We start from the raw sequence: 16,708 nt of genomic DNA on the forward strand, positions 1-16,708 counted from the left end.
ATTACAAATAAATGGCTAGGTTGCCTGTGGCTAACTAACAGCATACTAAGATCCACTGATAATACACGAAGATATTATTAAACACTATGCATCAGTCCTCACCAAACTAATAAAGGCCAAGCAATTGTACTATTCCAATAGATTCACCGAAACAAGAGGAGATATAAAAAAGACCTGGAAGACACTCAGATTCTGGGCACCCACAAACTGAAAAAAAACTAGGGATATTGTCCTAACTAAACCGAATGAAACACAACTATAGCCTATTGATGTAGTTAATGAGATAAAGGACCTTTTCTCAAACCACAGGATCAAATTTCGCCAGTAAAATCCCAGGTACTAATGCCTGAGCAAGTGATTACTTAGATGGGAATTTCCCAACCTCCTCCTATCTTGTACCAACCAAGCCCAATGAAGTCACCACGATTATTAAGTCACTTAAAAAAAAAAATCGGAATTTGATTCAAATCCCACCATTATCGTACAAACGAGTGGCTCATGTCCTTTTGCCTGCTATTTCATTACTCTTTAACAAATCACTAAAAACTAGCACTTTCCCGACACTACTCAAGACAGCAAGGGTCACACCAATACACAAAGGTGGTGACCCCACAGATGTAAACAACTACAGGCCAATATCAAGCTTACTGTTGCTATCCAAAATCTTTGAGATACTCGTGCACAAGAGATTATATTCATGTACAACAACACAATGCATCCTCAACCCCTGCCAATTTGGCTTCAGGAAAAGCAAAAGCACAAACAACTCAGTTGCTTTACACAGCACTGGAAAAAATGAATATCCATTAGGACTCTTTATCGACCTAAGGAAAGCTTTTGATACAGTAGATCACGGCATCCTACTCCACAAACTTGATCATTATGGTATAAGAGGCCATGCACTTACCTACCTTACTAACAGGCATCAATACGTCTCTATTAAGGACACAACCTCATCAACAAGACCACTGGATACTTGAGTACCACAGGGAAGTGTCTTTGGTCCCCTGCTCTTCCTCTTATACATCAATGAACTTCCTAATGTATCACAACATCTGACACCTATCCTCTTTGCTGATGAAACGACTTATGTCATCTCCCACCCTAATCTCACCTCACTCAACACCATTGCTAATGAAGAGCTAGTAAAAATATCAACCTGGATGACCGCTAATAAACTTAAACTTAATACTGACAAAACCTTCTATATTATGTTTGGGAACAAACAGTTAGGATCCTCTCCAAGATACATTACTATGTACCACAATCAGCTCTACTCACACTATACTATTCACTCATCTATCCCTACCTCACCTATGCTGTTTGTGCTGGGGGATCAACAGCAGCAACCCACCTAAAGCCAATAATCACCCAACAAAAAGCCGCAGTAATAATTATCACGCAATCCAATGCGAGGCAACACACTCCCCCCACTCTTGATAGACCTAAACTTGCTGTACAGAACTTTCACACCTACTACTGTGCAACCTACATTTACAGAGCCATAAATTCTAATATTAACCCTGAACTAAAACACTTTCTTGATAGTTGCGACAGGACCCATAGACACAGTATCAGACACAAAAATCTCTATGACATTCCCTGTGTCCAGCTGAATCTCTACAGAAAGTCAGTGTACATAAAAAGGCCTAAAATCTGGAACTCCCTGCCTGAAAACTCTAGAACTGCAGATTCAACCACCATTTTCAAAACTACCATTAACCCTTTCAGGGTTTCTGACGTATTAGTACGGCTTACGCACCAGGGTTATTGATGTACTAGAACGCCTGAATTCTAGCGCCTTCAAATCTAGCAAGAGAAAGCTGGTAGGCCTTCATATGAAAGAATGGGTCTATGTGGTCAGTGTACATGACATAAAAAAAATCCTGCAGCACTCAGTGCATAACGAGGAAAAAAACTCTTTGACCATGTTTTTGGTTTAAAACAGCGACTTTGCAGTGTATTTTTGTATGGTATTTATGGTTGTATTCTAGTTTTCCTGGTCTCATTTTATAGAATTGAAGACATATTACAGAAATTGAGATGATTTTGATTGGTTTCATAATGAAAAGTACCTTGAAATTGAGCTCAAAGTAGCAGAAATGTTTGAATTTTACCAAATTTCAAAAGAAAACTAATCATGCCAAGCATCCAATATGCATCAACTGGTGAGTCTAATATTCTTTTACAAGTGCACTGATATTATTTATACCATTTCTACACTAATGCGGTCTGCATAACAGTAAATCTTCTATTTTTTGTGAGAGTAAAAATTCAAAGTGTAAAGCAAAAGAGATGTAAGAGGGGCCTGGGGACGTGACTAATGAACAGAGAAAATGTTATTTTAGTGCCAGGAATGTCTGTCTTGCTTATTCTGGACCCTATTTGGAAATTGGCATCTTCTGAAATTTGTGTGAAATTGGCAAATTTGCCAATTTCTGACCACTTTATTGGATAGTTGAAATCGGTAAATAGGTGGTTTCTTGTACTCATCCAATAGAAAAAATGGAGTTCTAGCAAAATAGATTTGATTTTTGTCGACTAATACACTGAAATTGACCGAAAATAGGGCTCAAAGTGGGCGAAATCGCCAATGCGTAAACATTGCCGAGACCACTAACTTCACGAGAGCATAATTCCATAAGTTTTCCATCAAATTTCATACTTTTGGTGTCATTATGATCGGGAAAAGATTCTCTATCATTTCATAAGAAAAAATAATTTTTTTCCGAAAAATTTTCGACCCTGAGAACGAGTTTAGGAGAGGGCCTCTCGACCCTGAAAGGGTTAAAAAACATCTTATCTCCCTAACACACCCCATCATCAGCTAACTATATGAAAACCACCTATTCTCTTTTTCATATCATGCACACATCCAGACCAAAATAGATTTACTCTCGATATCTGTGATTCCCTCAATTTACACTTACTCTCACGCAAATGACTGTAAACACAAAATTCCTAATATAGCTACTGCCTAATAAATCTTAAGTTAGCCTTAAGTTTGCCTAAGATACTCTCCCAATATAGGAGCTTTAATAGAAACATTCCCATTACTAAATTTACTAATTGTAATATTGTTATATGTTTTGTACTACCTCATTATTATAAATCTAATTAATCACTTCAGTTACCTAGTATGCGATAATGTATATTAAAATATGCTGCTCCATAACCTGTGTCAATATAGAGTAAGAATTAGGATTAGTCTGCCTGAAGTGCCTAGGCATGCTAGAGGCCTTCCTTGTAGTTAATAATTTATAATATGTAAACCACACAATGTAAACTTTGCAAGGAAATAAACATTTTCATTTTATATATATACCTGTATGTAGCATTTGCTGCTGTTGTATATTCAGCACTATTTTCACAACTATGTATCGTGGACAAAAAGATGAATAACCTGTCTTTTTATTAAGTTCTGTAATGTCACTTGGGATGTAGCACAGCAATTTTTCAGCTGAAAAGCTCAAAAGGGGCACTGTTTACAAAGTGCAAGAGGCCCACATGATAGAATAAAAAGAACATGTGACAGACCTGAGTGTAATCATGTCATGTCAGCTGATCTCTCATTTAGAGATCACAATAAAAGAAATGTTGTGAAAGTTAGTAAAATGATGAGGTGGATAATGAGATCTTTCAGAACAAGGGGAAATAATGCCAGTGGTGACACTATTTAAATTACTTGTGGTATATCATTTAGAATACTGTTGGGTGTTGATGGATCTGTTCAAGGCAGGAAAGATATCAGAGCTGGAACAGATAAAAAACCATATACAGTATCTATATATATACACCTACCATCCGACTTACGACCTGTTCGACATATGACCATTCGACTTACGACTGTGTTTTGTATGCCAAATTTCTGGGAAATAAACAACTGTTTGTGTTGTACACAGTGTTTATCCTAAACCTTACAGTATAAAATACAGTACTAATAGCATAAAAAGTAAAGTAAAAAATGAGATACCAAAATAAAATAAAATAGTCATTACAAAAATGTGATGTTGATATTCAGTAGTAAGGTTTGACTTACGTCCATTTCGACTTATGACCAGTTGGTCGGAACCGAACTCAGTCGTAAGGTGGATGGTACCTGTAGTATGTTTTTCTACTGGGGTGTCTCCTGTTCTACTCTACTTGCATACTATTCCTTTCCTAGAGCAGTTGTTGGTAATGTTTACATTTTTCATTTCTCTGTATCCTGTATCTTGTTTTTCTTCACTAGCAAGCAATGGTGCTAGTCTGACTTGCCATGGTGGGACTTGATTTTTTGTATGATTACATCTAACAGTTAAATACCACCTTGTGAATATTTTATCAGGATTGGAGAAAGAAAATTTGCTGCTGCCTGCAAAGAAATTCAGAAGTCTGTGGAACGCTACATTGCCTCTCACCAGTTTGAAGATTCTGACGGTGATGATGATGAAGAAGACCTTGAAGAAAATAGCATTTTGGGTCAGTGGGTAGCCAAGACTTAGGGTTTAGGTGTTAAGATTTTAAAGTTAAGGCATGACGAAACATTGTATTTTACCTTTGAAAATCTAAAGATTTTGCTTAACAGAAATACATCATAAAGTAAATTTTTTTATTTATGGTTGAAGTTTTAATATAATTTGAAAAACTGTGAATACTTAGTTAAGTAAAATTAATTCTTATCAAGTTGAGAATGTAGGTGACTAGGCTAAATAACCATTGTGGAGTATACATATCTCTGAATTCCTCATATGTTCAGGGTATGTTTTCTCTCCTTGGAATGTATTTCACTGTAGTAGCTGGGGCATAATTTTTGCCATAGCAGAAGTTTCACAATTGTGTAATAAGTGGTTTAGTTAATTAATGTCTTTCAAAATATTTACATATTGATTTGATTTGCTTGCTTTAGTGTGAAATAGCCCTTTAATGAAAGGCTCTTGATCTAAGGAATTGAACCTCATCATCTCTTCTTTGATCAAATCTAAATGCCTCAACCCTCTCTCCTTTTGGCCTCATTATTGGGGATATTTTTCCATTTGAGAAATCCAATTCCTAGACAGACAGAAAGGGAATTAATATTGGCCATGCTCTAACAGCTCCCTTTGATGGAAATAGATCATCTTAGGATGTGTCAGATGATCCTTCTGTGAGACATCTACTGGCCATCTGGTGCCTCTGATGGCAGAAGTACTAATAGAGATTACCTGCAGATCAAGGAGTACTTGCTGGTTCACTTACCTCTACAGGCACTCCTCACTCTGTTCCTACAACTAGGTCGTTAAGCGAATTGATCGATAAGTGAGGAGCGTCATCATTGGAGTTATCAGCAGGGTTATCAGGAGCTGTAGAGGGCCCGGGTAAGGGAGGCGACACCGAGGAAAAGAAAGGACTTGTAGGGGTAGGGGTCTGGAGTGTAGCTTTCGAGAAGAATCCCATTAGAGTGGTCTGCTTTGCAATTTTCTCTTTTTCTTCATAAATTTCACAACAGCCATTCCACTTTCATGAACCATTCAACATTCGGGTCCATACCTTATAGTTCTGATATAGCCGCATTCACTTTCAAGAACATACCAGCTAGCCCCTTTACAGTGAACCTCGTTTGTACTTTTTCCATTCTTTCCTCTTCTTCCTCCTCCAAGTGCTGCTGTGTTTCCAGCTCTATTAAATCTTCGTTAGTTAGCTCTCCCTCGACATATTCCACTAATTCTTCAATATCTTCCAGTTCAACATCTAAATTAAGCACGTTAGCAAGTTTCCATGACCAAAGTTCTCGTACAGTTTACAATACCGACTGGTTGGAGGGGTGGTTGTAAGTCTGTGCTGTCATTAAACAGGTACATGTACATTGTTAAGTGAGGAGTGTCTGTATTATTAACTGAAAGATCATTGCTTAGTTTGTGCTCTTGTCCAAACAGGTAGTTTTGCTAAGTCTTGCTGAGTCGCTTCTGTAGTTTTCAGTTTGGTGTTGTACACCAAGGAGGGTAAGAGGTGGTTTCTGGGGAGCAGCAACACTACCTGTTGCTGTGGAGGTGACTATCGTTTAGGGTGGGTGTTTGGTTTATTTTTGGTTTTTCTTGGAGCTGCTCTCCACCCCCCTCTCCCTTGCCCCTCCCATTGTCTACTTTATAATTAACAAAACATTAACTTCTTCTCCTCAATCTATAGTGACTGCAAAACCTTTTACTGATCCCCTGAACAGTCAGGAACCATTCTCTTCAGAACCCAGAACCACTTTAGACTACATAATTAATTGAGTGTGAGCAGGGATTCGTGGGAACCAATGAGCTGGACTCGAGTCCTGGAGATGGGAAGTACAATGCCTGCACTTTAAAGGAGGGGTTTGGGATATTGGCTGCTTGGAATGACATCTAAACTGTCGTATCTGAGTGCCTCTGCAAAATGAAAGTGTTGAATGATGATGAAAGTTTTTCTTTCTTTTAGGGTCACCCTACCTTGGTGGGAAACGGCTGACATGTTAAAAAAAATTAGAATGTAGTGAATTAAATGTGTCATGTCTTAAATGTTAATGAAGTAATTGTCTTTAAATTCTTAAGTTTTCATTCATGTACATAATGATTCAAGGTGTGAGAGCAACTAGTATATTCATGATATTTTGCCTTCACATTCAGTCTGTTCCAGGATACCACTAAATTCATTGATGTATACATCTATTGCTCTGCAGAGCGTGTATATGGGCAGTATGGAGAACAGAAAGACCAGAGCCGCACACAGCAATACCTCCAAGAAGCTTTCAAAACGGGTGCTCTCGTGTGTCTTATCTGCATTGAGAACATCAAACGCACTGATTCGGTATAGTGATCTTTTCATTCTCAAATAAAAAAGCTTTTCTTACTGATTTAAAAAATATAGATTGGTTGTTAGTAATACAGTGGACCCCCGGCTTACGATATTATTTCATTCCAGAAGTATGTTCAGGTGCCATTACTGAACGAATTTGTTCCCATAAGGAATATTGTGAATTAGATTAGTCCATTTCAGACCCCCAAACATAAATGTACAAACACACATAAATACAGTGGACCCCCGGTTAACGATATTTTTTCACTCCAGAAGTATGTTCAGGTGCCAGTACTGACCGAATTTGTTCCCATAAGGAATATTGTGAAGTAGATTAGTCCATTTCAGACCCCCAAACATACATGTACAAACGCACTTACATAAATACACTTACATAATTGGTCGCATTCGGAGGTGATCGTTATGCGGGGGTCCACTGTACACTTACATAATTGGTCGCATTGGGAGCTGATTGTAAAGTGCGGGTCCACTGTATTTGAGAATTTTTTTACATTCATTTTATTGACTATAATCTGATGTAAAAGTTGCATGAACATTATGTACTGTACATCACGTATTATAATTAGAAAAATATTGCAGTATTGCATGGTTTTTCTGTTACAGCATGAAAAGATATTCTGAAAGTGGGAGTTATCACAGTTGCTCTTTTCTGATGACATTGTGCTTTTGGGAGATTCTGAAGAGAAGTCGCAGAGGTTGATGGATGAATTTGGTAGAGTATGTAAAAGAAGAAAATTAAAAGTGAATATGGGAAAGAGTAAGGTTATGAGGATAAAAAGATTAAGTTTACCTGGAGAGAGTTTCGGGGGTCAACGCCCCCGCGGCCCGGTCTGTGACCGGGCGAGGGAGAGAGTATGGAGTGACTTGACTGACTGAATGACTTACTGAGTGACTTGACTGACTTACTGAATGTCTTGACTGATTTACTGAGTGACTTGACTGACTTACTGAATGACTTGACTGACTTACTGAATGACTTAACTGGCTTACTAAGTGACTTGACTGACTTACTGAGTGACTTACTGAATGACTTGACTGACTTACTGAATGACTTGACTGACTGACTGAATGACTTAGAGTTAGACACTCCAGTACAACCATCGACTTCAGTACCAGAACCTCTACCATCCACTTCAGCCCAGTAGGGCCACAGCATAACTCTCCACTCGCTTTACAATCATCCACAAACACTAGCACCCATAATTTAACCCTTAAACGGTCCAAACAGATCGACGTTCAGATCCGTAGTGCTCCAAAAGTAGATCTTCGTTTTTTACATATTTTCAAATAAAACAAAAAAAAATGTAGATAAAAGTTTTTTTTACACATTTTCAAATGTAAAACAAGAAAGATCATCTACATTTTTTTACACACTTTCAAATGTTGAAGAAACATATATACTATACGTTTGGACCATTTAACCCTTAAATGGTCCAAACGTATACATACGTTTTTTCAACATCTGAAAGTATGTAAAAAAATGTAATCTTCTTTTTTGTTTTACATTTGAAAACGTGTAAAAAAACTTTTATCTACATTTTTTTTTTTGTTATATTTGAAAATATGTAAAAAAAAGTAGATCTACTTTCGGAGCTGTACGAATTTGAACGTCGATCTGTTTGGACCGTTTAAGGGTTAAGGGTTAAGGTAAGAAATACTATTATTTCTGTTGCATTTGTAGCCTTAAGCAGTAAAAACAACATAATACATCACAACAATGAACTAAAACTACATATTCACTTTTATTTTTGTAGGATGTGGAGGCCTAAAAAAGGTGTTTGACTTTTTGGGGGCTCCCAGGAATGTAACTCTATTTTTCCCATAAGTTCTTCAGTTCATCTAACACAGTTTTACCTAACACGGCATTTTCAGGTACGTAACTACCGTGCTAAATGATGGTCTACTGTAACATTTATGAAAGAATTCATGGAAACTGGCAGACCGGACTTGAGTCCTGGAGATGAGAAGTACAGTGTCTATACTCTGAAGGAGGGGTGTTAATGTTGTAGTTTTATAACTGTAGTGTAAAGCACCCTTCTGGCAAGACAGTGATAGAGTGAATGATGAAAGTTTTTCTTTTTCGGGCCACCCTGCCTTGGTGGGAATCGGCCGATGTGTTAATAAAAAAAAATAAATTATTAATTTATCAATAATTGCCTCTTTAATAGTACTATATGTTACAGACTTTTGGCCATCCATAATTCCACACTTTATTTTTTTTAATACTCTGGCTGTCTCACACTGATATAGGATAACCCAACAAAGAAGAAAGCACTTTCACTCATTCATCACTGTCTTGCTAGAAGGGCACCAACATCACAGTTAAGATAACCCTCTAAATTGCAACATCCCCACCCCTCCTTCAGAGTTCAATTACTGTACTTTCTGCCTCCAGACTCAAGTCTGGCTAACCGGTTTCCCTGATTTCTTTCATAAATGTTGCTTTGCTCATACTCCAACAGCACATGAAAATCATAAAAAAACACTTGTTTCCACTCCTGTCTAACCTGTTGGATGCTCAAGCCCTTGGCACTCAAAATTGCCTTAGCCCAACATTTTCCAGGATGACCCTCTACTCTTCTTCCCTTCACCATAGATTTATAATGCCCTTGCAGTCTTTCACACTACACATGCATGTACATGCATTTATATACACACCCATCTGGGTTTTCTTCTGTTTTCTTAATACTTCTTGTTCTTTACTTCCTCTTATCTCTATGAGGAAATAGAAAAAAAATTCTTCCTCCATAAACCGTGTGTGTTGTGAGAGGCAACTATAATACCGGGAACAAGGGGCTAGTATCTGTTTCTCATACATAAATTACTAAATTTAAGAAGAAAAACTTTCGTTTTTCTTTTAGGGTCACCCTGCCTCGGTTGGATATTGCCAGTTCGTCGAAAAAAAAATATTTACAGTAACTGAGTATTATAGTACTATATATTTTCAGAGAGTTCTTGCTATCTGAATCTCTTAGATATTGATAGTTTGTGCTTACAAACATTCTCCACTCTTGGGGATTGTATAAACAGATGTGAGTGAATACAGTTTCAGCTGTAAGAAATACAAGCAGATAAGAGTGGATCCAGTATTAACTTCAAGTCAGTCTTGGATATTCAGTAGTCTCTGCAATAAGTGATAATTTATCCTTTTTTTATTTTAAGATTTGGAGTTGTGGTGAATGTTACAGCAGCTTTCATGTAAGCTGTGTACAGAAATGGGCAAAGGACAGTATCTACCAGATGGTGGAAGCTCAGGGCAACTCTAATGAAAGAATAGATAAATCTGGCCTTAAATGGTGCTGGTAAGTATAAGACAGTGCTGTATGTATTATATTGATATGTCTTGTCACTGACTTTTGTTGTATTACTATTTTTTGCTTAAGAGTTTCAGTATTGTATATGAACAGAAAGGAGCTTTTATGTTACAGTTCAGTGTAAAGTATTAACATGATGGTAAATTCATCTAAATGATTGATAACACTGAACTAAGTAAATACTTAAAGTTGTTCTCTTGCTATATGATAAATTATTTATTTCCAAACAATACTTGGTTGCCTCTGATTATTTGGAGCTGCAGATTTTGATGTTCCATGTTGTAGTAAGGAAAGAAAACATCAGAAGTCCTAGGGGGGATTGATTTATAGTTCTTTTGCATTTTGTGGTTATTCTTTGTCTCTCTCTTAACCTTTTCCTTGTGTCATGTTACTGAAAAGTTTTCTGTTTTTTAGGTAGTGATGGATAAGGCTCAAATTGCAGAAGTGGGTTGTCATTTGTGTCTGGCATCTGTAGTAGAGGTGGAGCATGCTTATTTTTAGTCTGTATGTTGGCTAAATAGACTGATATTCTACTGCTCTTGGATGGAAGACTGTCACTTTTTATTTTTTTCTAGTGGGTTGGGAAATGTTCCAGCCTGAGTATTGGGATTGGGATTTTTCAGTCTATTCAGTGCCTTCTAGGAACTCATTTTGAAGGAACCAGGTGTAGTATAAACATTCATAACCATTTTAACTAATATTAAACAGTGTGTATTTTCTGATAGAAAATGATCACTTTAAGTGGAGGTGGATGGTTTGTGGTTTCCTCTATTCTGGTCAGTTTTAGGTCTAATATTTACTGTGTGGTTCCCCCTTCATACTTTCAGTTGTAAAAAAAAGAATACTAAGTAGTCATTAAACTTGGTAAATAAAATGCCATATAGGTTTGAAAATCATATTTACTGTACATATAACATTTTGCAATACAAGCTTTCTCAGACTTACCTTTTTTTTTACAATATTTTATTTACATATTCAGACTAGTGCTATGGATTAACTTTACTAAGGAAGGTATGGATTCCATACAGAAGACATTAGCTATCAAAATCAACTTGCTAGTTAAACTGTCAGAGGTACTGTAGATACTAGTTACTTTTGTTGAGAAATAAGAAAATGTAGGAATTAACAAGATTTCTTTAAGCTGGTTTAATTAGAGTTTCTTTTCCTTTTAATGATGGCTCTGTCATGCCAAGGAAGGGCGACCCAAAGGAGAAAACACATTTACCAACATTCACTCAGTCACCAACATTCCAGAAGTGTGCTGACACCACAGTCAGATTACCCCTTCTTGAGAGTGCAGGCTTTAGGCAAATATGCCCAAAATGGAACAGAATTCTTCCTCCATAATCCATGTGTGTCATAAGAGGCAACTAAAATGCCAGATGCAAGGGGCTAGTAATCCCTTCTCCTGTTTATATTACTAAATGTAAAAGGAGAAACTTTTATTTTTCCTTTTGGGCCACCTCTTCTCGGTGGGATACAGCCTGTGTGTTTAAAGAAAGATATATATAGTAGGTTGGTAGACAGAAACCACCTGGGGAAGTACTACTGTTTTGCCAAATGTATTTGTTTTACATGATGGTAGGAGTGCTGATATCTATTTTTTTCTCATAAACACAAGATAACAGGTATATCTTGCTACCTTTACTTACAATTAGGTCACACTATACGTGTATGTACACATTTATGTATACACCCTCATTTGAGTTTTCTTTTTTTTTTTTTTTTAATAGTTCTTGTTCTTATTTTCCTTTCATATCCATGAGGAAGTGGAATTATAATTTTTCCTCCGTAAGCCATGTGTGATGTAAAAGTCAACTAAAATGCTGGGAGCAATGGGCCAGTAACTTCTTTTTTTCGTATAGCTCACTAAAACTAAAGAGAAGAAAACCTTTAAGTTGGGATGTTTGAATGTGTGTGGCTGTAGTGCAGATGACAAGAAAGAGATGATTGTGGATGTTATGAATGAAAAGAAGCTGGATATCCTGGCTCTAAGTGCAACAAATCTGAAGGTGGTAGTAGACTTTCAGTGGAGGAGAAATAAATGGATTAGGTCAGGGGTTTCTAAGAGAGTTAGTGCTAAGAAAGGAGTAGCAGTATTGTTGAAAGATCAGTTATGGCAGGAAAAGAGGGATTATAAATGTATAAATTCAAGGATTATGTGGAGTAAAATAAGGATGAGATGTGAAAAGTGGGTTGTAGTAAGTGTTTATGCACCTGGAGAAGAGAGAGAAGTGTAGAGGAGCAAGAGAGATTTTGGGAGATGTTGAGTGAGTGAGTGTGTGGGGAGTTTTGAACTAAGTGAGAGAGTACTTGTGGTGGGGGACCTAAATGCTAAAGTGGGTAAAACTGTTGTGGAGAGAATAGTAAATTTGGGGTGCCAAGAGAAAATGAAAATGGTGGCATTTAATTGGATTATGTATAGAAAGAGGTTTGGTAATAAGTATAGTCTCTCCTCACTTAATGACGGAGGTTCTGTTCCTAGAGTAGGTCGGTAAGTGAATTGATCATTAAGTGAGGAGCATACTGTACTGGTAGTCAGGTTGTGTCAACCATTTTTAGATATTTTTCTATGTCACCTTTGCACCATTTATAACATTTTTAGTATATTTTTAAATGTTTATACAGTAGTGTACTGTATATAGCCTTTCCTTGCTTAGCAACGTACTCGTTTACCAACGCCTCAGACTTACGTTGGGCTCTCTGACCAGCATGCATACCTAAATAGTGTATATTAGACCTGATTTCCTGTTCTGTTTATTACAATATACAGTACACTACTCTCTAAACATTTAACCCTCTCAGGGTCCAAGCCATAGATCTACGCATTGCCCACAGGGGTCCAAACCGTAGATCTATGCCATGAGCTCAGCTCACTCAGATAAGCTGTGATCAGTAAATTTGGGCATAGATATGAGAGAATGCATCTATGTGGTAAGCGTGCACCATATAAAGTAAATCCTGCAGCACGCAGTACATGAGAAAAAAAAAAAACTGCGACTGTTTTTGGCTTAAAACAGCAACTTTGTGGTGTATTTCCATGTGGTTTTTACAGTTGTATTTGGAGCTTCTTGGTTTCATTTGATAGAATGGAAGATATATTACAGAAATAGAGATGATTTTGACTGGTTTTGGTGCTGAAAATAGCTTGTAGTTGAGCTCAAAGTAGTGGAAATGTTTGATTTTTGCTGATTTTCAAGAGTAAACAAATCACATCATGCATCCAATACACATCAACTGGCGGGTCTGATATACATTTACAAATGCACTGATAGTGTTTATACAATTATTACAGTATTGGATAAGAGTAATTCATCTATTTTTTGATGTGAATAAAAATTCTTTTTGTAAATAAAAAATAAAAATGGAATTCATGTGTATAGCCTGGAAACATAACTAATAAACAGAGAAAATGTAATTTTTGTACCAGGAATGCTTGCACTGTTTATTCTGGACCCAATTTTGAAATTGGAATATTTTGAACTTTGTGTGAAATTGGCAAAATTACCAATTTCTGATCACTTTATTGGCTAGTTGAAATATGTAGTTGATTGCGTAGTTTCCTGTGCTCATTCAATAAAATAGAAGCAATACTAATGAAATAGCTAAGAATTTGGTCAACTGGAATAATGTAATTGGCTTAAAATAGGAGTCAAAGTGGGCAAAATTGCCAATGTGTAAATATATCTGACACAGTAAAATTTGCAATAGTGTAATTTCGTCAGTTTTCCACCAAACTTTGTACTTTTTTTTATTACCTTCATAAAAAGCTTCTCTACCATTTCATAAGAAAAAATAATCAATTTTTTTTTGAAAATTATTGGACCCTTTGGACAGTGCATAGATCTACGACTTGGACCCTGAAACGGTTAAAAATATACCAGAAATGTTATAAATGGTGCACAGGTGACACTAAAACAATATCAAAGATGGTTGACACAAAACCACTACCATTATAGTATGCTCCTCACTTAGTGACGAATTCGTTTACCAGCGTGGTAGTAGGAATGGAACTCCATCGTTAAGTGAGGAGAGAGGATGATCAAGCAGCCCAAAAGGAGGCTGGGTTTGAGATCGTGCTGAGGGGGCATTGACCCCTGATATCGTATCCAGGTAAACATCCTCTGCTATCATTCAGGTGCTCCCTGACCACCTGGAGCATATTGCCTTTTAACCAAGCTGTGATAGATATGTGGGGCAGTGGGCCACCATCAGCAACAGCCTGGTTGACCAGGCAAGCACCAGACAAACCTGGGCTATGGCCAGGCTCTGGGAGTAGAAAACCTCTTGAAACTCAAAGGCATAACCCAGCCTGCTTGTTTAATATCTGGACCCATCTCAGGTGTAGTACTGTATCATCTACTCTTGTAGTCCAAGAAGATGCAATCCTCCCTGTGTGTGTGTGTGTGTGTGTGTGGGTGTGTGTGTGTGTGTGTGTGCACGTGTGTGCACGTGTGTGCACGTACGTACGTACTCGCCTATTTGTGGTTGCAGGTGTCGAGTCATAGCTCCTGCCCCGCTACTTCACTGATTGCTACTAGGTCCTCTCCCTGCTCCGTGAACTTTATCAAACCTCATCTTAAAACTATGTATGGTTCCTGCCTCCACTACATCACTTTCTAGACTATTCCACTTCCGACCACTCTATAACTGAAGAAATTCTTCCTAACATCCCTTTGATGCATCTGAGTCTCCAACTTCCAATTGTGACCCCTTGTTTCTGTGTCCCATCTCTGGAACATCCTGCCTTTGTCCACCTTGTGTATTCCGCAGAGTATTTTATATGTCGTTATCATGTCTCCCCTGACCCTCGTGTCCTCCAGTGTCGTCAGGCCAATTTCCCTTAACCTTTCTTCGTAGAACAATCCCCTTAGCTCTGGGACTAGTCTTGTTGCAAATCTTTGCACTTTCTCTAATTTCTTGATGTGCTTGACTAGGTGTGGATTCCAAACTGGTGCAGCATACTTCAGTATGGGCCTGACGTATATGGTGTACAGAGTCTTGAACGATTCCTTACTGAGGTACCGGAACGCTATCCTTAAGTTTGCCAGATGCCCGTATACTGCAGCAGTTATCTGATTGATATGCGCCTCAGGTGATGTGCTCGGTATTATACTCTCCCCAAGGTCTTTTTCCTTGAGTGAGGTTTGCAGTCTTTGGCCACCTAAACAACACTCTGTCTGTGGTCTTCTTTGCCCTTCCCCAATCTTCATGACTTTGCATTTGGCAGGGTTAAATTCCAGGAGCCAGTCGCTGGACCAGGCTTGTAGCCTGTCCAGGTCTCTCTGTAGCCCTGCCTGATCCTCGATGGATTTGATTCTCCTCATAAACTTCTCATCATCTGTAAACAGTGACACTTCTGGGTCTATCCCTTCCGTTATGTCATTCACATGTACCAAAAACAGCACAGGTCTTAGGACTGACCCCTGTGGAACCCTGCTTGTCACAGGCACCTACTCTGACACCTCATCATGTACCATGACTCGTTGCCTCCCTGTCAGATATTCTTTGATCCATTGCAGTGCCTTTCCTGTTGTGTGTGCCTGATCCTCCAGCTTTTGCATTTACCTTTCGTGAGGAACTGTGTTGAAGGCCTTCTTGCAGTCTATCTACCCTTCTCTCTCTCTCTTGTCTGTCTTCTGTCACCTTGTCATAAAACTAGTAGGTTTGTGACACAGGATTTTCCTTCCCTGAAACCGTGCTGGTTGTCGATTATACGCTTGTTTCTTTCCAGATGCTCCACCACTCTCCTCCTGATGATCTTCTCCATGACTTTGCATACTATACACGTTAGTGTAACAAGTCTGTAGTTTAATGCTTCATCCTTGTCTCCTTTTTTAAAAATTGGGACTACATTTGCCATCTTCCATACCTCAGGTAATTGCTCAGTTTCAGTGGATGTGTTGAAGATTTTTGTTAGTGGCACACACGGGATCTCTGTTCCCCCTCTAAGAACCCATAGAGAGATGTCTGGTCCCACCGCCTTTGAGGTATCAAGTTCACATAGCAACTTCTTTATCTCCTCCTTGGTTATGTGTACCTCCTCCAACACTTGTTGGTGTACCTCCCTGTTCTGAATTCCAGGAGTCCTACCTGTTTCCACTATCTATTGTCCTTGGGCCCAGTGGCCTGTCATTTTCCCTTCTCAGCTTTCCTTGGGCTCTGCTGTGGTCTGTTAGGGCCTCCATGTATAGCTTCGCTCTTTCATATTCTACAGTCCCCTTGATTGCTTCTGATGTGATTCTCTCTTTATCTTGCGCTCCGCAATGGTCTGATAGGGCTTCTGCATACATTTTCCCTTCGTTCCCTACAGCCCTCTTGCTTGTGACTGAGTAGCAGTCTCTGATGTCATTCTCAAATTGTTCTTTAATTCTTTATGCTGTTTCAGATTTTTCAGTTCCTCTTCTAATCTCTGCAGAGGCTAAAAGCAGAGCAGCAGCAGAGGCTAAAAGCCTCTGCTGCTGTGACTTGCATCTCCCACTTCTTGCTTTCAGCATTTATCCTCTCCTCCATTTTTGTGCTAAGCTCTTCTAGCTTCTTTCTCCACTCGTGTTCCCTTTTCATGAACTCTGCTGCCCAATCTTTGTTCGCAGACT

General features: G+C 38.3%; 1 protein-coding gene across 2 annotated transcripts in view; it reads left to right on the plus strand.

The window, feature by feature from the left end:
• The window catches only part of LOC128692007 (NF-X1-type zinc finger protein NFXL1), a 204,499-nt gene that overhangs the window by 46,522 nt on the left and 141,269 nt on the right, over nucleotides 1–16,708 (plus strand). For both annotated transcript variants that reach the window (XM_070085222.1, XM_070085223.1), the window contains 3 exons: nucleotides 4,328–4,461; nucleotides 6,662–6,789; nucleotides 9,961–10,100. In XM_070085222.1, coding sequence (XP_069941323.1) covers nucleotides 4,328–4,461; nucleotides 6,662–6,789; nucleotides 9,961–10,100 — 402 coding nt within the window. The remainder of the gene's footprint in view (nucleotides 1–4,327; nucleotides 4,462–6,661; nucleotides 6,790–9,960; nucleotides 10,101–16,708) is intronic.

This window comes from Cherax quadricarinatus, chromosome 15, assembly GCF_038502225.1.
Source record: "Cherax quadricarinatus isolate ZL_2023a chromosome 15, ASM3850222v1, whole genome shotgun sequence".
Taxonomy (NCBI): Eukaryota; Metazoa; Arthropoda; class Malacostraca; order Decapoda; family Parastacidae; genus Cherax; species Cherax quadricarinatus.